Genomic DNA, 15,503 nt, shown 5'->3' with positions numbered 1-15,503 from the left:
TGTTCCTATTCTTGAGTTCAGTTGTTACCTCTCATCTGCTGTGAGCGCACTTTTAGCTCAGTTCTCACAACAGTCTCAGTGCTCCCTGCAGGTATGCGAATGCCTTCACATACCTAGCTCAGCAGGAACTCAAGTGCCTCATCCTCTACCTCAAAATTCATCACAGTAAATAAACAAAGCAGCCACACTCTGTGTGTAAAAAGTTGCAATCTGTGTTTATTGATGCTATTCAGATTACATCAGGATTTCTGTGGTCTGGTGTAGATTGGATAGCATCAATAAACAGACTGTAGCTTTTTACTCTTTATTTTATGCAGAAAGTTTTGCTCACATGCCCCCGGTCCCCCTTCATGCTGTGAGTGGGCTTGGGCTCAGTAGTGTTTAAATGCTCACATTAAAGTGGCTCTACAGGCTGCATTTGCATGGACACAGCAGCCTATTTATTTTATTTTATTTATTTTAAATAGTGCCTGCATTTATTGCAGGAAAGAGGTTCCTGCACCTTTTTTAGAATGCAGCTGGAGGGAAATCACACAGTGTTTTTCGAACATGCAATTTCCTGCAACAGAAAGCGAGCTGAGTTTTCAGATGTGCGGGGGTGCCATTCAGAATGGCGCAAAGTTTCACTGAGGGTAATTGTGGGTGTAGAAATAGGTGCCATTTACATGTTGTCCAGCACCCACACAAGTGTGAACCTAGGGTTACAGACAGTGATGCTGACCACCCTCTGCCTGCTGTAAGTGCGTTTGAGCTCAGTAGTGTTTTATGTTTACACAGAGTGGTGTTAACACTTTCCCCCTAGCTCTGCAAGGTGCTGGTCTAAGGCTTTCAATCAGCGCTGGTGAGTTAGGCTAAGTTCACACTAGAACACAGTGCGGGGAAACTCGCGATCCATGCAGTTGTAATCTACAACAAGTGTCAATTACATTAACAACACACCAAATACAGGTAACAAACACAGTGTGTTTGCCTGCACTGGTTCGCATGGTAAAAAAATGTATATATAACAAGAGAAAAAAGTGACAGGAAGGGAGCTCCAGCACATGGCCTGTGATTGACAGCCTCAGCTCTGTTTCTGTGTGCTGTGTGAATGCATGCCCCTTCCCTCCAATCAGCTGTCAGAGCTCTCCTCACTCAGCTCTGCGGTGTGTAATTTCAGCTCTCCACCCCATTTTCTGACAGCTCAGACAAGTTTTAAAAATTCTGATGTGGGGAAGGGAAGACTGCAGATAAACAGGAACAATCTACAATATGTAGGAGGATTTGTTTCATCTCTGTGTATCATCTAATGCCAGTCACTTCACTGGGTATATGTAAGGGTTTACAACCACTTTAAATCTTCAGAAAAACAAACCACCAGTGTAAGTCCCCATATTTCTTCCCTGACAGGGTAGTTTTAAGAAAAAAAATGGAGTATAAAATGTTATTTATGCATTTATTTTATTTTCAAAGCTAACTATGAATAACTTTGTTCTTTTCCAGCTGCACTGGTACACAAAAACTTGCATCTGCGGTGTGCACAGAGACTTCTTTCTCCTAGTTTTCAGAATTACTATGTTGCGATGCTATCAGTTAGTAAGTTAATGGAAAAATAGTAACTTACTTTGAAGAGAGCAGATCTCAAAAACTGGACAGAAATTGTGTAATTTAAAGCCCTTAGGAGCATAAATCTTGCATGTGATTATTTTTGTCCACACCTCTGCAGTGATGTTTGGAATGTGTAAATTGTTGGTGAGCACTGGGCCTTGAATGGGCTAGCCTGGTAATTGGATTGGAGTGTAAATAAATTTTTGTTTGCACTGCAGAATCTGTTTGTCCCACAAGAATTCCAGTGGCAGCCAGAGATGAAAAGGGATTTGATATACTGTTGGGACTGGGAGTAAATAAAAAAAAAGCCAAGAAAGTTGAAGGCTCTATCCGTACCACTAAAGCATATGAAATAACAACGCAAGTTGACCTTACAGAATTCACAAGGTAGTATTTATACCATTGTTATTATTATTTTATGGCTATTTTTTGGTGCAAGGCATCTAAAATAATGTGCCTAATGTAAATTATTTTTTTTGTTTGCAGAAATGTTTTTCCAGAAGGTCTTCCTCCTTCTTATGTCTTTGTGTCAACTCAGCGATTTAAAATCAAGAAGAAATGGGATTTGTGGAGAATTGTTGCACTTGATGGTGCCATACAAGCCGCTGTTTCTTTAAACGGAGAAGAAAAAACATTATCATTTACTACAACCAGCCAATCAAATGACAATCAAGTCATCACATTTGTAACACCTGGAGTAAAGGTATTATACTTTCCAATAGTGATCAACCAATATCGCTTTTTTTAGTGCTGATACCAATATTTTGGTCATTGGTCATTGGGTATCGGTATCGGCCGATATTGGCCGATATTTTCGGACATTTAAAAAATTTTTTTTATTTTTCACAGGTACTCTGGTGGAGGGATCTGGGGGTCTAAAAGACCCCAATCCCCTCCTCTGCACTTAAAAGCATTCAAAACTCCAAGTTTGGCTGTTTTGAATGCTCGCATTTTTTGGAATTTGCCGCCGAATACCTGGAAGTGGTGTCATGACATCACTTCTGGATTTTTTACATGGAGACCCGATCAGAGCCGAATGTGGCGGGAGGGGGAGATGTCCCCTCCCACTACTTGTAATGACAGCCGAGCGGCTTCTCAGCTGCGTTGATTATCATTACAAGACATCCGACCTTCGGCTATGGATGCCGGTACCTGGGTGATGCCTCTAGCTGTAGGCATCACTCCGGTACAGCACTTTCCCAAAATATCAGAAATATCGGTAACCTCAGGGCCCGATTCCGATATATTGGGGAAAGTGCATATCAGCCCCCAATATATCAGCATTGCTGATAATCTGTCGATCCCTACTTTCCAACATGTAACCTTTCCATAGGCGCTGTCAAAACATATGTTGACTTTTGTAGTGTACTTGTGTGCATTTCCACCCTGAGCAGTTCTCTAAATAAGGGGCCAGTACTCTATCAATAACCCTTTCACTATTCTAAGCCTTACACGGTTCAACTACCTAAGTTCTACTTTTAGCTTAAATCCACTGCTTAAACCAGTCAAATCAATTCTTCATGTACAGTGAATTGTCAAGTGTTTGTCCATCAGGAAAAGGAGAACTGAGGCCTTGTGTAATGGGGATGAGAAAATAAGTAAAAAACGAAAAAAGAAAATATAGACTGTGTAGAAAGCACTTGGTTAGTTTTCACACACTATTGAGCAGATTATATTTGCAGAACTAAAAGACTTTTGACTAAAAAACATGCAAAATTATTATTTTCCTATTGCTTCCTTCCAGCAACCCCCCACCCACAAACCTTCATCCCTTTTGGCAGCACTTCTGTCTGGACACAGTGTTACAACATTTTGTTCACACTGAGTGCTATACCTATCAACAAATTATAGAAAAAAGCAAGAGGGTGCAACGATGTACTAGATGACCTCAAAATACAGACTGTACAGAAAATATAATGTAAAACATCCTTTTCAAATATTAACCCCTCCGGACGGTTTACGCCCCTCACCCCCATATGACCAGGTAGTTTTTTGTAATATGGCACTGTGTTACTTGACAAATACTGACAATTGCGTGGTCATGCACTCTGTTTTTTCCCCAGATAGAGCTTTCATATTTATTTTTCTGCTCTAAAACATGTCCAAGGGCCAGTTCATAGAAATGCAGTCTGGATGCTTTTCTGCATGCGCATTTTTGGCACGTTTTTGATGCGCTCCAGTGCATTTTTATGCATTTTATAGCATTCTAGTATTGTCCAGTGCAGGACAAAACAATATAACCTACTTTCCATGCATTCGTAATGCAAAAAACAAACAAAGAAAAAAAAAACTGCACTGGACTGCATGTGTTGAAATCTGGCCCTCAAGGTTAGGAAAAAAAAGAGAAGGAAAAAAAGCATTGGATTACATCAAAAACGCACTGGAACATATCAAAATTGTGTCAGAAATGTGCATGCAGAAAAGCATCTGGAAGGCATCCAGACTGTGTATCTATGGTGTGAACTGGCCCTGTGTATCTATGGTGTGAACTAAAGATTTTAACCAAATGAATAAACACTGACAATTATAAACACACTGTCAGTGGTAAAGGGTTTGTCTCAACCCTGTAACTTCCACTTTTGCTGGACAGTAATGATGAGCTGAACTGCCCTGGATTTGGTTCTGCAGGGATTCGCAAAAATTCAAAGAAGTTTGATAGCAAACCTGAACCCTATTGAAATCAATAGGATCTCAATCTGTCAAATAAAAATTGCCAATTTTCTGGGCCAATAGGTTTGGGGGGAGGGATTGGTATGTAGCATGGGGAGTTGTGCACTACCATGGGGAAAATGAACCAGAGCAAACATACTTTTCAAATAATTCCATGCAGCTGGGAGCAGTGATTTTTTTATTTTTTTATTACTGACATATACAAAGGAAAGACAAGTTTTAAATTACCAGCAAATTACTTCTCCCTCCCTTTTTAATGAAAAAACAGCACATGGACCCCAAAGGTCCCCCAAAATTCATAAAAGAGTCTGTTATGTATTGTGGGGAGAACTTAGGAGGCGTTTGTGTCAATGCAGTTTTCTTTGGCAGCAATTTTTTATATTATATTGTTATATATGATATTACTGCCCAATTATGGCCATATTTAGGCAATTATGTAAGGCTCCATTCCCCACCCATTTGCTTACATGGCCAGGGATTCCAGGCCATATAAGTGAATGGGATGGGTGATGTCAGTGGTTGGTAAGAACGCAGCGAGTGCAAGCAGCAGCCGCTTACTTATTGACAATTAACAGCCAGAAGATGTCAAGTTTGTCCACACCAAACGCCTCAACCAATAGTTTGGACCAAACACTAAGCTCATCCCCGCTGGACAGCTTGGTAAGGTAATGGACATTACGAAAACAGACTTACTGGTAGGATTAAGAGGTAATATCACTATGTTACAGGGGGACTCAGAAAAACTAAAACTGCTGTGGTAATAATATTGACAAATTTAATCATATATGGAATTTTTTTTTTGTCCATAGTTCCATTTTAATCACACTCAGGAGAGGAAATTTGGGGGTTTTACTGTAGGAATTAAGAAAACACTTTTTGTCTATTCAGTTTGTAATCTCAGCAGGTGTAATGATTGATAAATATTGGAAAATGAATGGAGCACCTTCATTTTAATCTATGTTTCTTTTGTGGTTCCTAGATGGTTTATTAGCCTTCACCAATCGTTTTAACCTTTATGTTAATCTAGTATCCATATTTAGGGGTCTGCTTATAAAACATTTGCTGCATGAATGCCACAAGCATTCATTCAGGCTAAACACGTTTTCCCCATATTTTCTAATAATACAATAACGTCTTATGATCACAAGATCCATCTAGTTGCCAAAATGTGGTATATTTTCTGATTGAGGTATTTCAGAAAAACATACTTCATTTTGGCCACTAGATGAAGCTGATAATTATAGGAAATCATAGTATTAGAGAAAATATTGGGCGATTTAATGCAGCCTGGTCAAATGCTTGTGACAATCGACCAATGAATGTTTGATAAATAGAACTCTGTGTATTTGTTTTCAATGTTACCTTAGGATTTTCTCCATACTCTCCTTTTTTTTTCACAAAAAATTAACGGATGGTAGTGCAATTGTACACCCCCCCCCCCTTAAATGTATTAGATTTTTAGGTAAATTTAGTTTTAGTCTAAACAGATACATTTAAGGGCAAGATATCTTTAAGAGAAAGAGTGATTTCCCCTATATGTGACAATCACAGCAATCACATAATTGTACTTGACTGCTGTGCTATGTTATAGGGGATATTAAGAAATGCCAATTGCCCCTATGCAGGACCCAGTCTTCCACCTGCAAAATAGCAGCACATTTCCTGGTATATGAATGTGCCTAGCAATTCCTGTGCTACAGCCTTATAACTGTATATCTCTTGTGTGAGGTTTAAAGCACTGTTGCCTGTGACTGCTAGTTTTTAGAAATTTAAAGTGAGATTTGGTGATGCTCACTGTTTGCCTTCACTGGAGCTCTGGTATGAGAGGGCAAAGCCCTGCCTCTACCAAGGTGGTCACCTCCACACCGAGACACAGTGAAGAACAAGGCATTGCAAGTCAGTAATGGGGGAAAAGATTGGCTACATGGAGAACACAGGCAATACTGGTGACTAGTCAATTTCCCTCCCTCTGCATTTTTTTGGGGCATAGCTTCCAGAGTTTAGTTCCTCCTAAAAACCCTGGTCTAGCAGATCTTTGAAAACTACACTTCAAACTCTCTTTTGGGTATGGTTATCTAGCTAAATTTAATATTTATACAACTGTAGGTTTGAAAATGAATTATTTATTATTATATAGTTCAGTTGACTTATTTACTATTCACTGTTTGGCTATTGCTTGTGTCAGGATATTTTTTGGCAGAAAAATAATAAAATAATTAATCAGTGTCATACAATTAATTTTTCTTCTCATATAGAAGCTATTTGATGAAGGTTGGCACCAAATAAGGCTTTTAGTGACAGAAGCAGATGTGACTTTATATATAGACGATCAAGAAATTGAGACAAGAAAACTACTTCCAGTTATAGGAATCTATATCAGTGGAAAAACTCAGATTGGAAAATACACTGGTAGAGAAGAATCTGTCCAGGTAAGTGGGAGTATAAACAAAACAAAAACCTACAGAATCATACTTTTTTTTCTTTATTTTACTTTAATTTGGGGATTCCATTATTTAAATGCTTTTTCACACAATACAAACATGTCAGAACTACCATATAACATTGTGTGTCATTAAAGTGTTAGCTCACCTTTACAGAAGATGTTAAGGGGAACTAACCCTGCACACGCTCCCCACCCCCTGGTTCCCACTCTACTTACCCCTGGGGTTGCCAGGCTTTCTACTGTTAGGCTGGGTTCACATTTATGTGATGCGGGAACTACAGGGATTCCTGTTCGGATTCCTGCTTCGCATCTGACTTGCAGGCATATCACACTGCACTCTGGGAAATGCTGCGGGTGTCGATGGAAAGCTAATGACACCACCAAATCGGTTCGTAGAATGCAGTGCGAACTGTGGAATTGGATGGAATTGGACCGCATGTGTCTGAACACCCATAAGAACGGATTCCAGTGCCGACAAGAAAAGTTTCCTGCACCATTTTGGTGTAAATGAGATGCAATTTCAGCGATACAAACTGTATGGCTGAATTCACATCTCAAAGACATTGCACAGCAATGTGGTGCAAGCCACATGCAATGTCTGGCATTGCAAAAGTGTTAACCCAGCCTCAACCCCAGAGGTAAATACAGCGGGGACCAGGAGGTGGGAGGTGGGGGGGATGTCGAATGGTAGTTCACCTTTACATTTTTTCTGTAAAGGCGAACTAAAACTTTAACAACACAACACACAGATACAGTACACACCACTTACATCTGCCTTTTTCTTTCTCTGTGCTTTGAGAGCAGTTGTCACAGACCAATGGCAGAGTAAACATTGCTTTATATATATTTTGCTTGTCTGTTTCTACACTGTAACTGCAAAGAGTGAGAACAAGGAAGGGCTCTTCGTTATAGGTCTCTTTGCATTAATGTCATTAGTACCAGGAGCTCTAAATGATGATTTCTATGTTACAGTGACTTTATGTTATAGGCAGAGATTACAAACTGCTTAACATTGCTAGCCAAGTTCTGTCTGTTCCATATATAATTGGATCCAAATAGCCAGGTATAAAAAGTAAAAGGAACATTTAGAGGTATCTCTTTTACGTTCGCTGTCCTCTGGCTTTTTCTGGAGACATGTTCTCTAGTCAAGCAGAAGCTGCCTACCATTAGTGGCTTTTGATCTCAGGCAGGTATTGAGGTGAATCCAAAGGTTTATGCTTTCCACTGGCACAAGAGTAGAGTTGAAATCTACAAAAAGGGCAGCTGTTCTGTGACAACTGTCAAAGGTGGGATTTTCCCCTTACTTTAGGAAGATATTTACACAAACCTGTTGTGTCATGGACATGGATAATAAAAGCCTTCAAGAAGTCCTAAAAACCTTCTCAGTCTATCCAAAACCAAAACGTTTTTGCTGGTGTTCTGCTTTAAAGTAACTAGAATCTAGTTCCTGAGGATAGATGCAATTACCCTAATTATAATCATCAGAGTCAAAAAAGGTTTTTAAGATATGTTAATGACGTTTGCAAGTAGTTCTATGATCAGTTTGGTGCCTCAATGCAATTGTCTCCGTTAATAATTACAAACACAGTTTGCAATATATAAATATATTTAGATATTTTACTGAGAACATAAACAACACACACATGCACACATACAAAGCTTATAAGCTTTATAAACCATTTTAGCAATTGCTAAACCTAAGTGATCCCACAAAAAGCCAGAAATATGTAGATTACATATGGAGTTTGGTGGCTTTGTGGATGCTTATATGTTGGCAGCCAGATGTTATCAAATTAAATTATGTTCAATTATTCCTGAACAATTTCCAGCAAAAAATCTGATTTGTATAGTAAGTAGCCCAAAGGTTACTATAACCAATCTGAACATTTTTAAACATGTGCTAGTACTTTAGTATGCCCTGGGAAACCACAATCCTGCAAGTGATATCCTGTGGGTTCCATTTAAGGGATTTACAGGGTTGTAAAATATACACTTTTAAAGTGCAGTTTTTCATTTCGGAATATAATGTTAGGTCTAATGTTTTCTTAATAGTGATGTGTGAAAGCCTTACTATGTGGTTTTCAAAGCTATTTACTTATTCCCAAGATATTTGACTATAAAGCTAGGGAAGAAAAAAGTCACTCAGTCTCTCTCTGCCAAACTGAAAAAAAGACATGCAGGACACATTCAACTACATATGCTGTATAATCACTGTGGCAGGTTGCACTGGTTCAATAAAAAGGAACTTACCGTAGCAAAATTGTTCAGTGTAAAAAGCTGGAATATTACTTGGCTATTAAAAGGCACAATCACCAATAATAAATTCTTACCCCAAGGGTAGGTCGTTGCCCTAATTGAGGAATTTTTTGTTGGAACACCAAGGACTCACATTTGAGTTAAACAATATTTTATTTAAACATGCAATCAAACAATAATGGCATTTTGGACTTTTTACCAGTCACAGATAAAATGTGAGCACCCAGTCAGCATGCCATAACCCAATCACCACTGTAAATTCTGCCAATAAAACTGTAACAGCAGATATACTGGAAGGGCAGGTGGACATTCTAAAGATGGATGCAGGATGTCTAATATCAGCTCTGTAGTCCAACCACCTAAATTGCATCCTAATTCCTACTCTAGATGTAGTCCAGCTAATAGTGACATGTACTGACACATCGTTTAATAGAAGGCAGTAAAGCCTCGTACACACGCACAGATTGTTGGCCGACCGATCGGCCGCCTTTTGTTCAGTGTTGTTTGTTGGTTGAAATGTGCTCTAGACTTGCACTGGACTTATGTTGGCCAACAAAAACCAACTTCAGAAGTGATGTCATGTGATGGTTGACTTTCCGTGTGTTTTTTCTTCTCTGAGCATGCCCAGTCTTGCTCATCTGATTTTTGTCTGCCGAAATCTATACTGACTGAGGAACAATCGGCCGTTCTGTTGTTGGCCAACAAAAATTTTATAGCATGCACACCAGATTTTTTTCGGCCGAAAAGTCGCAGTTGGTTGTCGGAAGCACCATATTAACAAGCCTACAATCGGCCGATCGGAATTTGGCCGACAATTTATGGCCAACAATCTGTGTGTGTGTACGGGGCTTTACTCAACATACTCCGTGAAACGTGTCAAGCCTTTAGGATGCAATATATATTTTTATATTTTAATCATGCGTCTGTTTCTTTATATAAAATTTTGCTAATCATGTATCAACTATGTATTGTTCTGTTCAAATATACATAAAAGTCAGCTTAGAACCCAGATCAATATGTCTTTACGTGTTATTATATAATCGTAATATTGATAAACACACTTTATTACATGTATGTACTGCTGTAACTTTGCATTTGTTCGTGTTTTTTTCTGGTGATGAAGCTTTTTAATTTAATAACATCTTTTTACAATAACATTTTTTACATTGCATTATGAGTCCACCTGTATACATATTAGGTGTTTATGGATTCACTAATTGCCAGCTGTTTTTGTGCATCTCATTTAAAGTCCATATTTCCTTTTCTTTTAGTTTAACAGAATAGTTACTAGAAACAACCTATACTCTAGTCATGCCTCTAGCACAGTCACACCTGTGTGCATTGCTGACAGCTCAGAGGCACTTCATCTGAACAGCGAGCAATATAAAAATACCTTCTGAAATATGTCTGAACACAAAAAAGAGATATTACTAACATTCTATATTCACAGCCCTTATAGGTGACAAATTATCAGAAAAATATGTTTTTATCTTCCTATTCTCTTTTTTTTTTTTTTTTTTTTTTTTTTGCCGATTTGCCCTGTTACCTAAAGCTCCTCAGAGCTCACTGACACTTCAAAGAAGGAACAAATGCAACTTCATATTCACATTTAATGCCTTGCCAAACCACACTCTGTGGCAGCGAAAGCACAGCCACCGCAGCTTAAGTGAATGTGTATAATACGATTATTCAAACCATACTGTGGTTTTGTGTGTGTGCTTTTTTTTTAAAGGAATCCAGTATTAAAACTAAAATGATTTATATATGTTAAGTTAGTATAAATTACTTATAATCTAATTAAAGGCAGCATACTATACAATGTCAACTATTATCTTATACAATACATTCATATATACAGTACATGAAAAGCTTCAAACAGCAAACTACAAACTATTATCCATAGTACTTATTTTTCCAGAGACGATTTCCTACAAACACAGGGTGTAAAGGGGAGGGGGGTTGTTTTCTGTAAACACTGGAAGTGAATTGAATGGGGAAAAAAGGGTAAGGCTAGATGCACACCTTTTCATCGGAATTTCCTGTGCTTTTGGTGCATTTTTGATGTGAATTTGTACGCACATTTTGGATAATTTTCATGCGTTCTGCATTTTTTGTTTGGCCAGTGAAAGTCAATTAAAGTAGAGGTTACTAGGGAGTGAGGACTTGTTTTCATGCACTAAAATGCACAAAACGGTATTTACATTTATTGTGCACTAACCTATGTCACACATGTCTATGGGCTAAAGACATGTGTTGATTCACCAAACATGCACCTGGATAAAAGGGCCCCAAATGAAAGTGTTGTGCAGTAATGTGTGTTAATTGAAAGACCATTAATTAGAAGATTATGGGATTTTAACCACTTAAGCCCCGGAGGATTTGGCTGCTAAAGGACCAGGGTTTTTTTTGCGATTTTTTACTGCGTGACTTTAACGGACAATTGCGCGGTCGTGCGACGCTGTACCTAAACGAATTTGACGTCCTTTTTTTCCCACAAACAGAGCTTTCTTTTGGTGGTATTTGATCACCTGTGCAATTTTTTGATCACGCGCTATAAACAAAAAAAGAGAGTAAATTTTGCAAAAATAACAATATTTTTCAAATTTTTTATATGAAATTCCCCAAAAAAAAATGTAAAAATCAAAATTTTTTAACATTTTTCGGCCAATTTGTTTTATGCTACCTATGTTTGGTAAAAAAAAATCGCAAAAAGCGTATTTTGATTGGTTTGCGCAAAAGTTATCGCGTTTACTAACAAAGGGAAAGATTTTTGTCATTTTTGGTGGGTTTTTTTTTTAACGCGTAATGGCGGCGATCTGCGATTTTTTTCAGTACTGCGACATTGCGGCGGACAGATCGGACCCTTGACTGACATTTTTGACACTTTTGGGGGTACCAGTGACATTACTGCAGTAATCAGTGCTATACATATGCACTGTTACTGCAAAAATGACACTGGCAGGGAAGGGGTTAACTTTATTGGACAGGGAGGGGTGAAGTGTGTCCTAGGGGCGTGATTCTAACTGTGCAGGGACATTGCTATTGGTGTAAAAGCAAAGATCAACAGTTCTACATAGTAGAACGGTCAGATCTTCACTTTTACACAGGGAGAACTGACAGGCAGCTTGTTTACACAAGCCGCTCTGTCTTTCTCCCTTCACAGGAGCGATCGTAGTGTGACTGGCAGACATCGAGTCCGCCGGTCACACGCACTGACTTGTCTGTGAACGAGCCGCGCCCGCCCGCAATAGGCTCGCAAGTCAGTGACAGGCGAGTGACGTATCGATACGTCACTCTGCCTGGCCGGGGCTGACCGCCGCAGTATATAGTCGTGCGGCGGTCGGCAACCGGTTAAAGGCAGTGACTCCTTCTGCCAAAATGAATACTCCAACATGAGTTCACTTTATTAAAAGCATATTTTTTATTACAAATTCATTAAAAAGTTTGGGGTATTGAACCCTTTAAAAGCATCAATACAACATGTCACAATACTAAATGCCAATCCCCCGAAAGTATGGCACCCCACTTCCAGAGCATGGACTACATTGTACATAGGATCTAATTGTATACCATCAAATTTTAAGTAATACACAATGTCCTGCATTATAAAGAAGGATTTAGCAGGGGGGCCTGAACCCTTCTGGGGATACATGGGGTGCAGTAAGCGTGGTTTCTGAAATAAAGAGAAAAAAATGACAATCCTCAAATAATATATAGAATATTTACAAAAAATTAAACATGCATGAGTTCGCAAGTGAGTACACAATACCTCAGGACTCACATTGTTAAAATAATGATGTCCATTTACAAAAAAAAAAAAGATAATGATAGTCCCTCTAGTTGCAGTTAAAGATATGGATGGTACACAAAGTGGTCACAAACTTCCAAGCTGAGAGCATCCACACGGGGCCCCCCCCGACAGGGAACGTCACCTCAGTCAGGCAGGGGCTGGCAGGGAATGTGGCCCTAATGTCTTGATACCACCAGGTGGGTGTACCTCAGTCCAAACAAAAAGGACAATGTACAGTATAAACCACCAAGGATAAAATCTGGGGTGGATAACATTAAAGATAACAAATCATGCATATATACACAATACCTGTGTTAGTAAAGATAATAATTAAGTTCCTCCCAAACAATCCGAAGTTACCCTGAGTGACCCGAGAGTGGCCCAAACTAGACTAGTGAATACAGCAAAAATTCAGTGGCTATGAGGATAGGAAACACCCCACCAAAAACTTAGTGGCCTATACACAGACATAGCCAGAGGGATCAAAATACCACATAATACCTCAATATAAGATGGAACAGGTCTGGTCAGGTGCCTCTGTATCCTTTCGAAACAGCTCATAAAATGCTGTCTGCATGGCCCCATATTAATATAGAGTCAATTGGCGCCAATTGAAATATGCCCCCGCCCCTCACACCGCCATCCAAAAAGAATGGGTGGCGTAAATGGATGCACTACCACTCATGTGCCAACTCATTTGCGCCAGTAGATGCGGCAGCACGCATGCATCGGCACATTCGAGCATGCGTGGTAGTGGCAGGGCTACAAGAGGCTTTCCCTCTAACTCCACCCTCCGCACCAGACCAGACACACTTCCTTAAAACAGGAGACGGCGTGACGTCAAGAGGGCATAGGAGGAGGGTAGGAAACAGCCCAAGTGATCCACCACGCCCCGCCAAGAGCCAATGCCTGGTAATTAGCCCAGAACAAAAACAAACTGCCAACTTGTGGATAATCTAGAGAATGCGCCTATATGTAATATCAATTGTGAACAAAGCGTCACCTCCTGCTTACAGACCATAGAAAGCCACCACATAGACAGGCTATATGCTCATGCAATATATTCTAAAATGAACTGCCTAGTAGTGTTGAGCGAACACGGACTGTATTGTTCGGGTCCGTACCGGATAATTGGATTTTTGTTGCCTGGAAACGGACCCGAAAACTTTACTGTATGTTTGGGGTTTAAAATCAGTGTTCGGTAATTTTATTTCCTGTATGTAATGGCGCGGTTTTAATGGCGGGCTTTCAACAGCCAATCAACAAGTGTTTAACTGGTGTGCCTTAAGCCATCCCAGCGATGCCTACTAATGTATTAGTAGCTGTGATTGGCCAGCTGAAGCATGTTACCCAGGTCTTTATAAGCTCGAGAGACACAGCGCGGTGCGTCAGTCTGCTGTAGTGTAGGGAGAGAGCACACATCATAACGGTGCTGGCTGCTGCTGATTAGGGACAGACAGGGAAAAACAGCATTGTGCCCGAAAAGAATGCAGGGACAGGTCGGAGTGTAGGCGGGGAAAGATATTTGAGCATTTTAGGGACAGGCTGGAGAGAGTAGGCAGGGAGAGATTAGGAGACACAGGACAGAACAATCGTCCGTTAGCAATCTACATCGATTTTGCTGTGTGGGGGAAGGTGCAGTGAACGATATTTTTGCCCTCACTTGAGACCACTGAGGAGGAGGAGGGAGAAAAAAAAATATTTTTATCAGTCTGTTGTGTGCAGCATTCAGCTATATTTTACTACAGAGTGCAGTTCTAATCTGCTATTTAAAAATGACAAATTTAAAGGGGATTTTTTTTAAGAGCACTTGCCATGCTCTTAACTACATTTTGCTGCCATTTGCAGCACTCTAGCCCTTTCCATTGGTTTTTTAGAGCCATTTTAGTGCCTAAAAGTTCGGGTCCCCATTGACTTCAATGGGGTTCGGTGTCCGGGTAAAGTTCAGAAAAAGTCCGGGTCACGTTCGGCCGAACCCGCCGAACACGGACATCCAGGTGTCCGTTCAACTCTACTGCCTAATGCTAGATAATGCAAATATAATATTGTAATCAATTTTTACTACACATTGGTGATGAGTGCATTGGCTCACACATCAAGTAGGGTGCATGCAGGGTATACCCCATCAGAAGACATCCCAGCCTAGGACCCCTTTGTCCACCCCCAAAGTCCGAACTGCATCATAGAGATGAACATATTTGAGAAAGATACCGTATAAACTACTGTGAAATACATACTATAGACATAGCATATCATAACAGCATATTCCTCAAGAGAACATAATGAGAAGGAGATTAAAGAAATTATTTAAAAATGATATTCTCATTAATACCAGGTGGCTTTGTAACCTCCCGTTGAAAGGTCTAGCTGGAGGAGACATTTATCAATGTAGCCACATCTGGGGGATCTCTTCACATGCTCCAAGGCAAAGAATTTAATGAAATCCAAGTTAACGTGATTGTAAAGTCTAGTTTAAAAAAAAAAAAATAACAAACATGTTAAACTTACCTGTCCTGTAAGGTGGATTTGCACAGAGTAGCCCAGATCCTCCTCTTCTCGGGTCCCTCTTTTGCTCTCCTGGCCCCTCCCTCCTGGTGAGTGCCCCCATAGCAAGCAGCTTGCTATAGGGGCACCCGAGCTGAGCCACAGCTCTGAGTGTCCATTCAGACACAGAGCTGCGACCCGGCCCTGGCCCCGCCCCCTTTTTCTCCTCATTGGCTGACCGACTTTGATTGACAGCAGTGGGAGCCAATATTG

At 39.9% G+C, this 15,503-nt stretch overlaps 1 protein-coding gene across 1 annotated transcript in view; it reads left to right on the top strand.

Moving 5' to 3' along the window:
* Positions 1 to 15,503, top strand: part of COL21A1 (collagen type XXI alpha 1 chain) — a 342,213-nt gene that overhangs the window by 214,432 nt on the left and 112,278 nt on the right. The window contains exons 4-6 of the mRNA XM_082251479.1: positions 1,806 to 1,974; positions 2,074 to 2,290; positions 6,513 to 6,686. Of these exons, the coding sequence (XP_082107605.1) occupies positions 1,806 to 1,974; positions 2,074 to 2,290; positions 6,513 to 6,686 (560 nt within the window). The remainder of the gene's footprint in view (positions 1 to 1,805; positions 1,975 to 2,073; positions 2,291 to 6,512; positions 6,687 to 15,503) is intronic.

The sequence above is a fragment of the Pelophylax lessonae genome (genome assembly GCF_965119305.1).
Source record: "Pelophylax lessonae genome assembly, chromosome: 3".
In the NCBI taxonomy this organism is placed as follows: domain Eukaryota; kingdom Metazoa; phylum Chordata; class Amphibia; order Anura; family Ranidae; genus Pelophylax; species Pelophylax lessonae.
Note: the sequence above shows the minus strand (reverse complement) of the source record. Positions and strands in the feature narration are given on the sequence as shown.